A 15,293-nucleotide genomic window follows, 5' to 3' on the forward strand; every position below is an offset into this window, starting at 1 on the left:
TACCGACGATTTTATTCTATCGAATTATAGTGCCTAATTAGGAAATTTTAGAAATATTTTAGGTCTCAAGATGAAAATTGGAGGCGATCCAACTATAGATTAATAGTGAGTTGTATTTCTATAAGTGAACTTTATTTTCTAGAATGGTTTTGAAAATTATGTGTGATTTTATATAATATATAAATTATCTTATTATTATTATTATTTCTTGAATTATTTATATCATATACTTTATTATATGTTATGAAAGAGTTATTTGATTTAGCATATTATGTGGTAAAGAATGATTTGGCATAAATAGATCTTGTATATGGCTATAAAAGTGTGTATGTATATATATATATATATATATATTGGATATTGTGAGAATATTTTGGTATGATGGTTATGGGCATTATTTGATAGATTTTATAAATATTTTATGTTATAAGTTGGATAATAGGTTATAAATTATTGTGTACCATATTGTGTCACGGATATAGATTTGTTGAATTATGATAATATGTACTTTTTTAACAATTCCCTGCTTTATAAGTGATTCTTGAGATTGGATGGGAATTCCTAGTTTGTGACACTTTTGAGATGCTGAGGGTTGCATTGATAGTTTCTCCTTCCTCCGATAATCGATGACATACTAGGATGTTAGTTACGATTATACAATAGATTATGGTGATAGATATGGTACACAAGAATATAATTGATATAGTACGATACAGTATATGTTTATATGCTTTTATATATCTTTTATTACCAATATCTATAAATTATGGTTCGTAAAAATATTAATTATTTATGAGGTAATGAATAGTATCAGATTTTAATTTTCTTATTCAAAGGTTTAAAAAATCACTATCTTTTGCGGATAATTATAGATTTTATGAAAACTATATGTTAAAATAGAAAAACATTCAAAAATTGAAAATGAGGTCTTTAGAGAAAATATTTTCAATATTATGTTTTTGCAAATATTTACAATATTATGTTTTTGCTCATTTGTACTGCTTAAATTGTTCTGATAGATTAACCTAGTATGTATGACTTTTATATTATATTTAATTAATGATTTTGTGCAACTTCTATAAAAAAAAATATTTATAATATCTTATCTGTATTGTTAGATCATATCCAATTTACGGAAAAGTCTCATCAAATTTTCAATACCAATTCAATAAGGTTTCTCTACGCAGGATCTTCTAGGATGTTTGGAAAGGACCCCAAGAGCAACTTTGTCAATACTTCTACTTTATAGTTTAGTAATGCAATTCTATTAGAGATGCTTTTACATACACACACCAAAAATTAGGTATTCTAAAACCAATGTGTATGTAAAAGCATACATATTATTTTCATACAGATAGACATTTTTATGTATATTTAAAATTTTCAATTTCCACAAAATTTCCATAAAAATTTCTATTAAATATCCATTTCAATTCTTTTATAGTTTTATTAGAAATCCATAATTTCCATAGAAAGTTTCAATGTTTCTATGGAAATTCTATTACATTTAAGTTTTTTAAAATTTTTATCAAAAATTTAATAAATATTATTGATATTTAATTGTCTAGCTATCCATTATTTTTCTTATCATAATAAATTTAATAATTCTATAAATATTATAAAGTTGATATAAATTATAATAAAAATATAGATATAAATATATATATGTGAAATAAATAATAAATGTTATTAAAAAAATATGAAAGAATATATTCTTTGCAAATATTTATATAATACCATCAAGTAATAACTCATGGATACCGTTTCGATACCAACCATTAGACAATAATAATTTTATATATAGTGAACAAATATCATATAATAATTATCAATAAAAATAGCCATATTTAATACAAAATCCATATAGTTGGTGGATTAACATTTATATCAAAATTGTTATGAAAATATAATTTTTAATAATTACTTATCATATTTTTTTATCTTAAAATGAAAATATAAGAAAAATCAATAATTATCAACCATTCAAGAATTCTATATTATTGAGATGATATTTTATAATATATAATTAATTATAATAATTATTTTATATGTCTTAACTAATAAAATATTTATTAAATATGTATATTTTATTAATAATAATATATTTATAATCATTATTTTACTATAAGATAAATATAAAAATCCATTTATTATTTTACAATTTTTATAATTAATTGATTAAATAAATTTTTTTATTTTATTAAAAAAATTTATTTTTAAAAATATATTTTCATCAATTTTCTCTAATTCTTTTTAAAATAAATTTTTATGATTTCAACCTTCAATTTTTCCTCCATTTTTTGAACCTGACCAAAAAATTTATTTAAAAGCATTTTTTTTTTTTTTTCAAACCAAAAAATTACCGTTTGTATAGACGGGTTTGGATCGAATGGGTACAGACGAGTTCGGTTTGAGCTGGGAGTACAAACGCCGAGTAGAAAACACTGGAAACGCAAAGAAGAAGGCGAGGGAGGGAGGGAGCGAGGGAGCGATCGAGCGAGCAACGTAGTTGACCAAAAATTCTTGTTCGAACTCAGAGAGCTTTCGAAAACAACAAACAATTAAAGAGAAAATGGCTTTGGAATCTGTTGGGGATTTGGCTCTGAACTTGATTCTAAGCAAATTAGAACCCGAAGACACTGCCAAATCCTCCTGCGTTAGCAAGAAATTGAGGTCGTCTGCCTCCGAAGAGACTCTCTGGTCTCGTTTCTGTGCAGATGAACTCGGCCTCTCCCAACCCATCGATCCTCTCGGCAATCCCACGCCTTCCTTCAAGGTAATTCTATCAGTTTAAACCAATTTTTTTTTCAGGGAAACGGAAAAAAAATAAAAAAAATAAAAAGGAAAATTTTTTTTTAACTATTTGGAATTTGTTATTTGTTTCAAAGAGAATATGGGTTTGTTGGAAACTTGCTGGATTTTCATTGTGCTCTGCTTTTTAATGCTTATCCAACTGATTTGGGTTCTGGGTCGGTTTCATTTGTTCCCATTTGCTAGTAAAGTTGGTTGCTTTTGCATTGATTAATATCATGGTATGGTCTTTGTGGGGTCTTTGTTGATGGAGCTTGAGAAATGAACGTGACTCGGTAATTGGCCCGCTGGCTCACTCTAATTCTGTTGGGTCAAAATGAAGACTTTTATGATTTTCACCTTGTTATGCTAATATGAGCTGAGAAAGTCATCCAAGACTTTTCTTTACCTTCCAAAAGAAATGGCCTCTCATAATTGATTCCATCAGTTTTTCGTTGTGTGGTTTCTTATACAATTAACTCTTTTTAACGCAATGCTTAAATGATTGTTGATACCATTTTATGGGGTAGATGTTAGGGATATTTTATGTCATCAGTGCTTTTAACTTTTTTATGAAACTGAAAAATGAATTTACATGTAGCTAGCCCGAAGTATCTGAGGATAAGATCATTTTTTCTTTGGTTGATTTGAACTTTTTAATAATACAAGTGGAGAAGCATTTTCCTGTGCTAATTTCTCTCACTTTCTTCCCATCTTCTCTCTCTATCTCCCAGATATGTTATCAAATATGGCGCAAAGAGTTTTGTATATATCCTTGGTCACTTGTGAAGCGAGTTAGAAGATGTTGGGACAGACTTAGAAGTTGGTTGGCGGTAAATTTTCCAGAGGCTGGAGCTACACTTAGAAAAGGTGCTACAGAAGATGATATAAAGGAGTTGGAGAATGCATTGAAAGTGAAACTGCCACTTCCTACAAGGGTTCTTTATCGTTTTGTTGATGGTCAAGAATTTCATGGGAAAGATTACATAACAAGTGTTTTTGGATGTCCACTGGGTCTCATAGGTGGTTATATTTTTTATGACCAATGTGTAAATGTGTATATGCTACCTTTACGTCAAGTTATTTTGGAAACAAGGGAGATCCGACGTGAACTTCATTTTCCTGGCAAATCAAAGTATGTCGCTGTTGCTTGTTCTTCCACAGTTGATGAGAAGTTCTTTTTCCTAAACTGTTTCAATGGTCAACTCTATGTTGGTACACAAAACCTTCCACATTATGGAGAAATGATTCCATGTGTCCCAGATGAATTAATAAGGTCAGTACATGATTGTAATGGTGACCAACAGCAAGATGCTACGTTGCTGTGGTTAGAAGAACATGTTCGTCGCTTAGAAAGTGGAATTATCAAACTTTGTGAATATGGAAATATTAAATGTATCAGTCTCTTTCCGGAGGAAACTCCCCTCTGTTCAACTGCTATAACCAATGGTGTAAAGGTAAGTGATCGCACAAATCTGATAATGGATCTCTTTTTTTGCTCTGCTTTGGGCATACTAAGGAAAAGTTAGCATTGTGAATCATTATGATGTATGAATGCAATTTTTCCATGTGTCTGCCCCCTGTTGTAATCCTAGTTCAATTATCTGACACCCATGTTTGAAAGCATTTTTCCATTATAGAGGTGGCAAAACTCAAACCTCGTTATGATCCCTCTAGTTAGATGTGACTTGCAGACATTGAACATATTGGAAATTAGTAATACAATGGCCATTATCTGTTGAATTGCAATGACTCAGTGCTTTCCACCTGCTTACTATTGCAAGAATGACCAAAATTCAATAATAAAAAAAGATAACCAATAATGTGAGGTGAAATCAGAATAATTTAGATTTAGATATTCAGCATAATTTAGATTCAGATCTGCTGGAGATCTTGTAATCATTTCAAAAGCTTCTCTTGATATGTTGATAGTAATCATTTCAAAAGCTTCTTAATAAAACAAAACTGTTCTGGCAGTAATCATTTTAAAAGATTCTTAATAAAACAAAACTGTTCTTGGCACTTTAGATGCCTTTTTTATCTTCCATGTTCCATAGACATTGTGTATGAAGAGATTTTGATGGGTGTTTCTCTTACCAATTATGATGTTTTACTTTGATGACAATTCTTTGAATGCTAACTGTGTTACTTAATGTATTATTTCATTGGCTTAGGTTGCGCTTTTGATGGGATTAGATTTATTTTACAAATCTGAAGGCTCAATTGAGCTGAACTGTTTGTTCACTCCAAATTGATGATTTAACATTACTATAGTTTGTAACTGCCATCATCCTCGGTATTATTGCATGAAGATAGCTAACAAATGACTGTTCATTTCAGGTTCGTGCCTCTGCTGTTTTTGTACCAGAGAATGCCAACCTTAAAAATGACCAGGAAAAGTATCTGTTTGCATATTTAATCCGTATGTCCCTTCTTCCTGAAGGATGCATCGTCAATGGAATGTCATTCAGCTCTTGCCAACTTCATTGGAGACACTGGATCATCCGTGCTAATGACACTGTAACATCTGATGTTAATGCAGAAGCTGTAATTGGAAAGGTATGATATGTTCAGTCAATTATTATCTTTCAAAAGTTTTTTAGTAGAAGGTTGCTCAAAATGAATCTAATTTTTAACTGTTTGTAACAGAGTTGCTAGGGATTTAACCGCAAAAACAAGGAAATTTGAGACCCATATAGATTTAACTCTATCTGTCATGACTAAATTGTTTCCTGAATCCAAATGTAGTGTTATCTACTGGTAGTTACTCCTATCTTTCATTATTTCTTTCTTACTTCATTATTATCTTGAACTAGTGGTGCCTCTAATAGTATTACTCTTCTGTGAAAATCTGTGAATTTATCAAATGATGAGATTGAAAACTCAATAATAGAGGACACGTGAAAGTCCTTGAACTAGCTCCCATCTTAGATTGAATAAAGTGATTGAGATACTGAGTTCCCTGGAAAATTAGAAATAGATAATCGAGTGATTCATGGAATTGACCAAAATGGTAGCCAAAATCCTAAGTGAACTGACTGATGGAAAAATTGAGAGTCATATGACAGTCTTCATAAAAGCTTCTTTTTCCAGATTTATCAATTTCCTTGACTAACTTGAACATCATGTTTCTCTGACATGAGTGAATTTAGGAAGCATCGAGTCATTAAGGTCTTGATTCATTGTGACGTTTAGGATCTAATTGAACAATTTGCTTGGTTTGGTAGGTAGTCAGTCCAAGGCAATGTATTTTGGAGGATGTAATGCAAGTTGCTTCTTTTATTGTCTTGTTTCTCATAATTCTACTAATCTCAACTTTTTTAGTAATGCATTGCTGTTAAAAAGCTATTAGGACATGGCTTTCAAGAAATAAACAATGCCAGAGTAAGACAACTTAGTATGTCCTCACTTTAAAAATCTAAAAAGGCACAAAAAAATTATAGAAATAATTTTATTTTTTTTTAATCCTTTGCTTTTCTCTAATCAAAATGCTGCAGGTGAAAAATGTAATACAAAAATGATGATCAAGTTTGTAGTTTTGACATTATTACAAGTTGAACTTCTGTGAGTTAACAATCTTATGGATGACAGGAATTATAAATGTAATTTGAGTTCTATTACATAAACTCTTAACTCGTTACTGACCTGAGCTTGGTAATATTTTAGACCAGCTGTAGCTATGATGTTTGTTAACTCAAACAAGTAGAAGCCTGTGTCAATGTATGTGATCATTTTCCTTTATAATTTGCTACTGTATGCATACATAAGTGCAGTATGCACAAAAAAGTTTTCTCTCGCATCTAAAGCAAAAGCTAAAAGATAGTTGGTGGTCTGATCAAGTGATAACCTTTAATTTAGGTTTTTGTGATTATTATTTCTAGTTATGTATTTTGTTCATGGAAATCAATGTGTCCCTGCTCCTTCCCTTTTCTTTTCCATGTGTAAATTAGACATCACTCAACAGATAACCATCTCTTTCCTTAAAATTCTTTGTGAGATGATCTCCACTTTATAAAGAGGGATGAGGAACCATTTGGCTATAAACATAACAAAATGGTTCCCTTGCTGCGGGTCAGTTTTTGCCTTCCCTAATTTCCTTGAAGCTCATTGATATTGAAGATTGAGTTTAGACCTCCCCAAGAAAAGTAAAGTCTGGCTAGATTTTGGGTATGGTACCTTTCTTGCTGATACTCATAAATAAATTGAACTGAGCAGTTCAGTATAATGCAAGAAAAATTAGCTTTACTTATTTCTGGTCGAGGACCTTAACCTTCTCATTTAACTCGTAGATCTATGGTACTTTCTTGAATTATAACGTAGAGTTGTATAGTATGCTTTAAAAAATAAATAAATAAATTCTGATGTTTGAAATGTTTTAAAAATTAACTTCTCATGTGTTTGCAGTTTCCACTCTTGAAACCAGGCGAAGAGGAATTTGTTTATGAGAGTTGCACGCCTCTAACATCTTCAACTGGTTCTGTTGAAGGTTCTTTCACATTTGTGCCTGGCAGGTATTTCATATGAATCATTCTTGATGAGATAGCAAGCTCTGATTAAAGTGATATATGGCCATGTGAGCTCACTAGCATTTTCATTTCTTGAAAAAATATGCTTCTTTCCAATGCTTAATCTGGTATGTTTTGACAGAGATAGATAATAGGACAACAAACGGATCCTATCTCTGGATTCGAATTTTACCAATCTTTTGTTATTTTGTTTTGAGTCCCAGTAATTATATAACAAGAATATTTTCTTTTCTTAAAAGCAAAGGAAAAAAGAAGTAAAACCAATGCGCTGCTTCTCGAGCAATGCCTGTCATGTAGTTGATAGGATTTTTCACATCTTTCACTGATATTATTATTTTCTTGGTACATAGAGATTCAGTTGCAAATGGGGCAGGTATACTACAGTCCTTTAAACCAACTTTTAGCCCAACTTTCAAGACAATTTAGGTAGGTAGGCCATAAAGGAGACGGGAGAGTTGGGGAGAGTAAATGCACTTTACAGCTCTATACTTGAGGCAAAGGAGGGGTGGGGTAATAGAAAGCCTTTATCTGTCTTTAAGTTTATATTAATCAATACAGTATAGATACTTAAGATTCTCTCTTTCTCTCTCTTCCCTTTATTTTCTCAGGTTTGAATAATTTCAGTAGACAGTATGTGATGTTTCACATCTTATTTGTCTCTGCTCTGATTGTTTTAAGTTTTCAAGTAGAAAAAATCATTCAATATTGCTTCTCTGATGTCGAGTTGAATAGGTATCAGATTGAGCTTTAGTTTCATTTCAAGTTGGCTTCATATCATCAAGCTTTAGTTTGATCAGGTCAGCTGATTTGGGCCATAATGTGATTTTAATAGTTGCTTTTCAAGAAGGTTTTGTTGAGTGATATATATTCTCAGATTGCACAATTTGAAAGGATAAATTAACATGTCTATTGTAGTCACAAAAAGTGTGGAAGAGACGAGCGTTCCAAATGCCTACTCTGAGAAAATTCATATGCTAGTCATTCATTGCCATGAGTGTGCAGTAATGGGTGAAGAGTAGTAAGGTGGAAGTGGTTCTTTGAAAGCCAAAACTAAGGGTCCAATATATGTTAGGCATAGGAATAATGAGCATTCAACAATTCCTAGTTAATTTCTGGGCACTTTTGAATTGGTTAGTCTTAAATTTGTTTCTCTAATTGATTGTCTAGTTGGCCAGAGTGCTTTCATATGAACATAATACTAGAGTCACTATTTGTTTTAACAAATTTCAGATACCAAGTGAGGTGGCACCAATGTATTGGCTCGTATTAGGTTCCACCCACCTTCACATTGGGGCCTCATTATTTTGTTAACAAGTAAAATGCTACCCCATCATTGGTATCCAAAATTTGGTAAATAAATTTTATATACCTGTAGTGTTACTTTTATGTCAACTCCTACCTTAGAATCTAATTTAGCCCATCCTAATATACGTACTTGGATTTTTTGAGTTTTGAAGTATGATAATAATCTGACCAAAATTATAATTCTTAGTTTATTGCGACAAATATGGATCTTAAACCCTTTCCACTTGATTGGAAGGCATAAATTGTATTGACTAATAGCTAGGAATTGCTGTTCATCTGCATTGTGACAGGAGGCGTCTTGGCCTTGCTGTATGCCCATCATGGAGTGGAAGCTTCAAGTTTGATTATAAAACAATAGGAAAAGATATTAAAAATAAGCTCAATGAATATGGATGTTGGTTAAGAATTTATTATAACGATCAGCAGCTGACAAAATCTTAGGTTACTGATTTCTTGCTGCAATGTTCAGACAATTGAATGCATATATACACTCTTAGCAATACATTGTGCTTGTATTAGACACTCGTCTCGTAGCAATACAAACTTATGCTTACATTATGTGTTATTTCTGTCGAACTGTAGTTAAGTTGGTAATTTTGTTTTAGGTTGACCGAGCCGGAAGGCAGCTCGTTTGAAGTAGCAGTGGCAAGATTTCCCCTCCAGCGTCCTGATTATATTTTCTGAATGCACAGCTTGCAAAGTTGTTATATTGGAAATAAGCAACACCAGAGATCTGGGATTATCCTTATCTGTTTCATTTTCCCTCTATTGTATCTTAAAATTATTTGCATACATGAAAAATACATTACTAGTTTAATTTTGCCTTGCTGTTGTTTATCTCCATGTTTCTGTAATATGTGAAACTACAAACCAACTTCAAGTTGAAATAATAGTTGTGTGTTTAATTAAATAATAATGTGTTGATCTGGTATATATTTGTCACAACTGACTGACAAAGCGGGACTGTTTATTCTTTTGCATTAATTCTTGTAAAATATACTGTTGACTGTACTTTTGGACCTTCAAGTTTGTTCCCAATTTCAATCTGGGTGCTCAATTTTCAATGTTTTCTTTTGAAATCTTCAATTTTAGTTTTATTTCAGTTTGGATATATCAAAGTATACTCTATCAAGGGTGGGCACAATGATCAGAAAACCAAAAAAACCGACCATCAAATGGTTGGTAAATCGAAGTAGAAATAAAACCAACCGTTACCGAGTAAATAATTTTAAAAATAATTTTTTAATATTTATATATAAAATATTATTTTATATAGTATAAATGTATATATTGATAATGATTTTCAATATTTATTTTTGTATAATAATATTGATGATAATTTTTTTAAAAATTATTATTAGTACGGAAACTTGGATGATAAAAAAATATGAATGTTTCGCACAATAGACGAATTCTACATCGTATGTCCTAGGGCCAATGTCCACATAAGGATGAGTTTAACGATTTTTATCCTTCGTTTGATATTTTTTTTTTATATTTTTTTTATTTTTTTATAATTCCAAAATATTTTTATTTCCAAATTAGATTTTTTTTTTTTTTTTTTTTTCTCCTTTTGTTCACCCGACTTTTCTCTTCTCCTTGTAATCAATATCCAGCCCATTAGGAGCCCTCTGTTTCCTTTCGCATCGACCGGATTGTAAGCTTGGAGACTCTGCGTTTTGAAGGAAATGGTGAAGAGGCGACTCAGAGAGAAAAACTACAGGGTTTTAGAGAGCCCTCGGAGTAGAAGCAACAGGCAGGCAACAGCGAAGTAGGAAAGCATGAGGCTCATTCGATCAATCACTGGTAATCTTCTCCTCTCCATTTTCAAATTCTTAAGCTTTTCCCCAGACATTTTCTTACTCGTTTCGCTAATAATGAAATAGTTTTGTTTTTAAATAAATAATATATTTTATATTGTTATAATTCAGGACGGCGTAATTCACTGCTGCGAGAGGTGGGACGGCGATACTTCACTGCGGCTTCAACAGAGGAATACGCAAGGAGGAACTACGCAAGCAATGTCTCTGAGTATAACACTATTATCGATTCTCTCACCGCGCAGAGAAGGTAGATTCTGATTTTGATTTTCTTTTTATGATTTTGGGATTTTTTTTTTTTTTTTTTTTTGGGGGAGAAATTGTGAAAGTTGTGTGTGTTTTTTTTTTTTTTTAATTTTTTATTTTATAACGGTGGTGGTAGGCATTTCTTGCTGAGAGATGTTTATGATGATATGATGCTGGATGGAGTACAGCCAACTAGGGATACATTCCATTCTCTCATCGTTGGAACCATGAAAGGCTCTCGCTTGCAGGACGCTTTCTACTTTTCTGAGCGAATGAAATCCATGGGTTTGGTCCCTGATGTATGTATTTGTATATATATGCTTTTTTTTTTTTTTCTCGTTTTTGTTTTCTTTCACATGGATCTGCATTAATTCTTATCTGCTGACTATTAGATTCTTTCAAGATTGGAAATTTTGTATAAAGTTACTTTGTGTTTTTTTTTTTTCTTTTTTTTTCCCCTAGCTGTTACAATGTATTGCTTTGTGTTATAGGTTACTTTAAACAACATTTTAGTTTCATTGTGTGGGAAATGCAAGTACTCTGACCAGGCAATTCGGGTTTGTTTCTTAGATGTTTTGTAAGTCTTCAGATTTTTTTAGAATCCATAAACTTATGTTGGATTTTGGAGTAAATTTTGATCTGTTTACTTTCAACATGATTGAAGATTTTGGATGAGATGAGGAAATATGAAGTGAAGCCAATGGTGCAAACCTATGTGTGTCTACTCAATGCATGTGCTGCTGCTGGCCGTATAGGTCGAGTGTATGCCACTCTTTTAGTTGTCTTGTTTTACCTAGTTGCAAATTGCAATAATTATGGTCATAAACCTTAGCCTGGAAACTTGATAGTCTGCTATAACAGTGATTAAATTGGCTTTATTTTACCTTAGTGGATGATTTTACATGAATTCATTCCAAAATTTTACATTTAAATGCCTGCTCTGCAAATTAATTTATAAGTTGTCCTATATGCTTTATGATCTACTTTTGGTTAATTTCGGCATATAACAAACTAAACTTTCATTCTAATCTACAGATATGCGATCATTCGTGATATGACTGCAGCTGGTCTGGGGTTGAACAAGTTCTGCTATGCAGGGCTTATTGCTGCACTTAAGAACAAATCGCCTGTTCCAGAAGATTTTGCCACTAAAGTAATTACTATAAGATCTCTCTTCTTAAATTAGGCTTTCATATCATTAGCTTTTGATGTTTTCTGTGATATTCCCTTTGCTGAAAGATCATTAAGTTCGTCGAGTGGTCAAAAGAGTGGACATCAGTTGAAGCATCCAGTGCCTCAGCTGAAAATCTGATGATGGGTGTCGCTGAGGAGGAATTATATAATATTCCCACTGCTGAATATGTTCAAAGGCGTGGTGGATTTTTGAATAGGCAAACTAACTATATATCATGTTGCATTTCACACTTGTGCAGACCTGGGAAATGTAGAGGTACTTCTTTGCATCTCTAATATTTCAGCTTAACATCACTCAACAAGCAAATCTCTATTATCTTCTTTGTGTATAGGCAATTGTGGATCTGTTATTCTATTTGTTATTTTGCTATCTACTTTATGTTTTTCTGTTGTCTGCTATTTCTTGATATTAGTAATATACCTTTATATTAGTATACCTGTGGCTTATATATGTTCTATGAATAATTTAATGCTATTTTAGCTTTGTTTATTTAATCTCTGTTTATTATGTCAATTGATGGAAACTCAAAGGATGAGAAACATCCAGATATCTTCATTGTAATGCAAATTATGAGGTAAGTGATTTTTTTAATAATATTATCTTCATTGGATGGGAAAAAATTCTTTTGGAGATTCTAAATTGGTTCTGTTTCGCTTGCTATGTTCTATTCCCTAGAAGATGCTTTTTTCTGTTATGTCCTATTTATTCTGTTAATTTTCCTGGTAAAATATCTTGTTAGTTGATTAGCTCACAGTAAGAAACTGGTCTCTGTCATTGGCGCTTTGATTCAGGTGCTATCTACGTGCAAGGGACATTGATAATGCTCTTAAAACTTTCGAAGACCACATGAATGCAAAAAAGCCTGCAGCGCCAGAACTATATGTAGTAAGTTTGGTGGCAAAAAATCTTTGGCATTATGTCAAAGCATCTTCGTTCTCTATATTTGAATGCTATTTCATAGTTTCTGGTTCCTTTTGAAATTAGTAAGAATTTACATTGAACCTGATTTTTGGATGATTGGATTTCTGATCAGCCAAATCATTTTTGGACAGTACTTGATGTCAGATTATGTTGTGCAATAATCTGCCTTCTTTGAACTCTACACGTGTTCAGGAAATACAACAACACTTTCCCTTTCATGGGTATCCACATGGTCCATCCAGACATCTGATATGTTATGATTTTTTTTTTTTTTTACCAGAAAACTAATATTTTCTTTTTCCTTTTGCCATGCATAAACTCTTTCCATAGCATTTATGGTTGGCTAGTTGTGTGTTGCTTAGTAATATAAATGTTGCTATTTATTCTATTATATTATACACCTTCATGCTTGGCACATTTTCCATTTAAGACTCAAGAAAGTATATTATTTGTGTTGTTCTCTCTGAAATGTTTGAAGGATTATTCTAATAGCTGGATGTTAATTTTGTATAATATATGCTCCAGACACTTATAGAGGGAGCCATGATTGGGCATACCCCCAAGGGAATGCAACTTGCACAAGATACATTGGTAGGTTGAGTAATTGCCGTTTCTTATCTGAGTTAAAACATAAATCAAGGACTTGGCCTAACGTGATTTCATTCTCCACCATAGGTAAAAATGACTGAGAGGGACTTTTTCTTGAGCCGAAAAATGAGGAGTGACCGTCTCCCTATAGCCTCTGGCGAAAAGGTGCTGTAATAGCTTCATTTGATCCCTTTTTATTAGCTTGGGATGAGAAGGGTGATTGTACTTTGTCTATTGTGGCTTCTCATGGATAATTTTATGTTTCTGCGTTTGAGGAAATATTCTCATTCAAGAACTCCTTTTGCTATTTGCAGACTGGTGGATATACTACTGCTAACTATATTTGGGACTTGATGCAAGCTCGGAAGATTACTCCTTCAATTCCTGCTGTGGAAGCATATTACAATGGCTTAAAAGTTAGTCTCTTGTTATTGTTTCACTTTAATTTAAAGTATATAATATATATATATATATATATACCCATCCACGTGACTCAATTTCTTTTTCTTTTCCAATTTTCCATCTTTTTTGACAAATTTTCTGAACTTTTTTTTGTTTATGAAATTGCAGGGACGCGAGATCCCAGAAGATGATCCACGGCTCCTACAAGTTTCACGGACTTATGACGGCCTTCGCACCAGATTTGGAACAGGACCTGGCCGACCCTATTAGGTGTCAACTTTGTCTTTTGTTGGCTATTAAGCAAGGTTTAATATTTAGAACTTAGAATTAATCAAAAAATTGGAATTATCAGAGGGATTTGATATGGATTAGAAATATCAAAGTGTACAACTTGCTCCAAGAAAGAAAGTGCTAAATTTTGTAATTTTCATCGACTCAATAAAAATATATTTGTATTCATAAAACACTTGTATATTTTTCTCTTGCTAATTCAGATTTAGTTTTTAGTTTTTCTACATGATTCTCATTTCAAGAGGAAGTTTAAGGATCCAATTTCATTATTAAATTCTCCATATTTTTTCAGAAGATAGAAAAGTAAGAAATAAGAAAGATGAGAATTTAAATGGTAATTGAGTTCTCAAATATTGGCTCTCTAGTTTGAGACCATTTGAACTTGTTTGAATGGTATGTATTGAAATTTAGTTAGTTTTAGATTTTTTGACTATTCCCAGGAGGGAATCAATTGTGCAGTTGTGGAAAATGCTTAAATAAATGGATATGAAAGTGTTGAATAAATGGAACCATCTCTCATTTCTTATGTACCCTCATTTCTCATTAACTATCGAATAAAGTGGAAATATTTAAACAAATTGTTTTATCATCTCCCATTTCTCATCCATCCTCATTAACTTCTATCCCTCTCTCTTCCTCTCCTTGCCACCACATTCAATGAATCCTGTGTGTCTCCCTCTCTCTTTCTCTTTTGTTGGTTACGTACCTTTCAACATTTCTTCACACTGACCAACCATTGCAGAAAACACAATATCACCTTCAATTTAATTCAATCTCCTTGCATACTCCCAACCTTTTGTGATAACAAAAAGACTGAAAATCTTCATTCTGGAGCCTATAGATTTCAAAAATGTGTAATTAAAGTGAACGTTTGTACGAAGCAGAGTTAAAGATTTTTGGTATGTATATATATATATATATATATGTACATATATGTATATATTTTCCCCTTATATTGGATTCATTGTTTGTCACGTTTTGATATGATATAAAAGTGCAAGTTATATGTTGGTTTGATTTTATATAAAACAATCCATATATGGTTTGGAAATTTCCATTTGAAAATTACAATCTTTGTTCGTTACATACGGTCCATTGGTAATTACGAAACACTTGCTTGCTGGAAAATTTAATGGCGGTTCCATCGGTAATTACTGACATTCCGTCGGTATATTTAATTTTTCCATTTTTTGAAAGCAAAGTACCTCA

General features: G+C 32.0%; 1 protein-coding gene and 1 pseudogene across 4 annotated transcripts; both read left to right on the forward strand.

Annotated features, from left to right (window-relative positions):
• Positions 1-2,393: 2,393 nt before the first annotated feature.
• On the forward strand, positions 2,394-9,537 carry LOC107422115 (F-box protein SKIP16). 4 transcript variants are annotated; one of them, XR_007241940.2, is made up of 5 exons: positions 2,394-2,776; positions 3,525-4,247; positions 5,131-5,349; positions 5,440-6,957; positions 7,195-7,301. XR_007241940.2 is itself a non-coding variant. In XM_048477150.2 (5 exons), the coding sequence occupies exons 1-4, from the start codon at positions 2,573-2,575 to the stop codon at positions 7,312-7,314; spliced, it is 1,266 nt and encodes a 421-aa protein (XP_048333107.2). In that variant the 5' UTR covers positions 2,395-2,572; the 3' UTR covers positions 7,315-7,363; positions 9,227-9,537. The 4 variants fall into 4 exon arrangements, 3 of the variants coding, with proteins under 3 accessions (XP_048333108.2, XP_048333107.2, XP_015887009.2); XM_048477150.2 differs by lacking the exon at positions 5,440-6,957 and adding an exon at positions 9,227-9,537 and having other exon boundaries at positions 2,395-2,776; positions 7,195-7,363; XM_016031523.4 differs by lacking the exon at positions 5,440-6,957 and adding an exon at positions 9,227-9,537 and having other exon boundaries at positions 2,397-2,776.
• A 580-nt stretch (positions 9,538-10,117) lies between these two features.
• On the forward strand, positions 10,118-14,308 carry LOC107405092 (pentatricopeptide repeat-containing protein At4g35850, mitochondrial-like; annotated as a pseudogene).
• Positions 14,309-15,293: the final 985 nt, after the last annotated feature.

The sequence above is a fragment of the Ziziphus jujuba genome, chromosome 3 (genome assembly GCF_031755915.1).
Source record: "Ziziphus jujuba cultivar Dongzao chromosome 3, ASM3175591v1".
NCBI lineage: Eukaryota > Viridiplantae > Streptophyta > Magnoliopsida > Rosales > Rhamnaceae > Ziziphus > Ziziphus jujuba.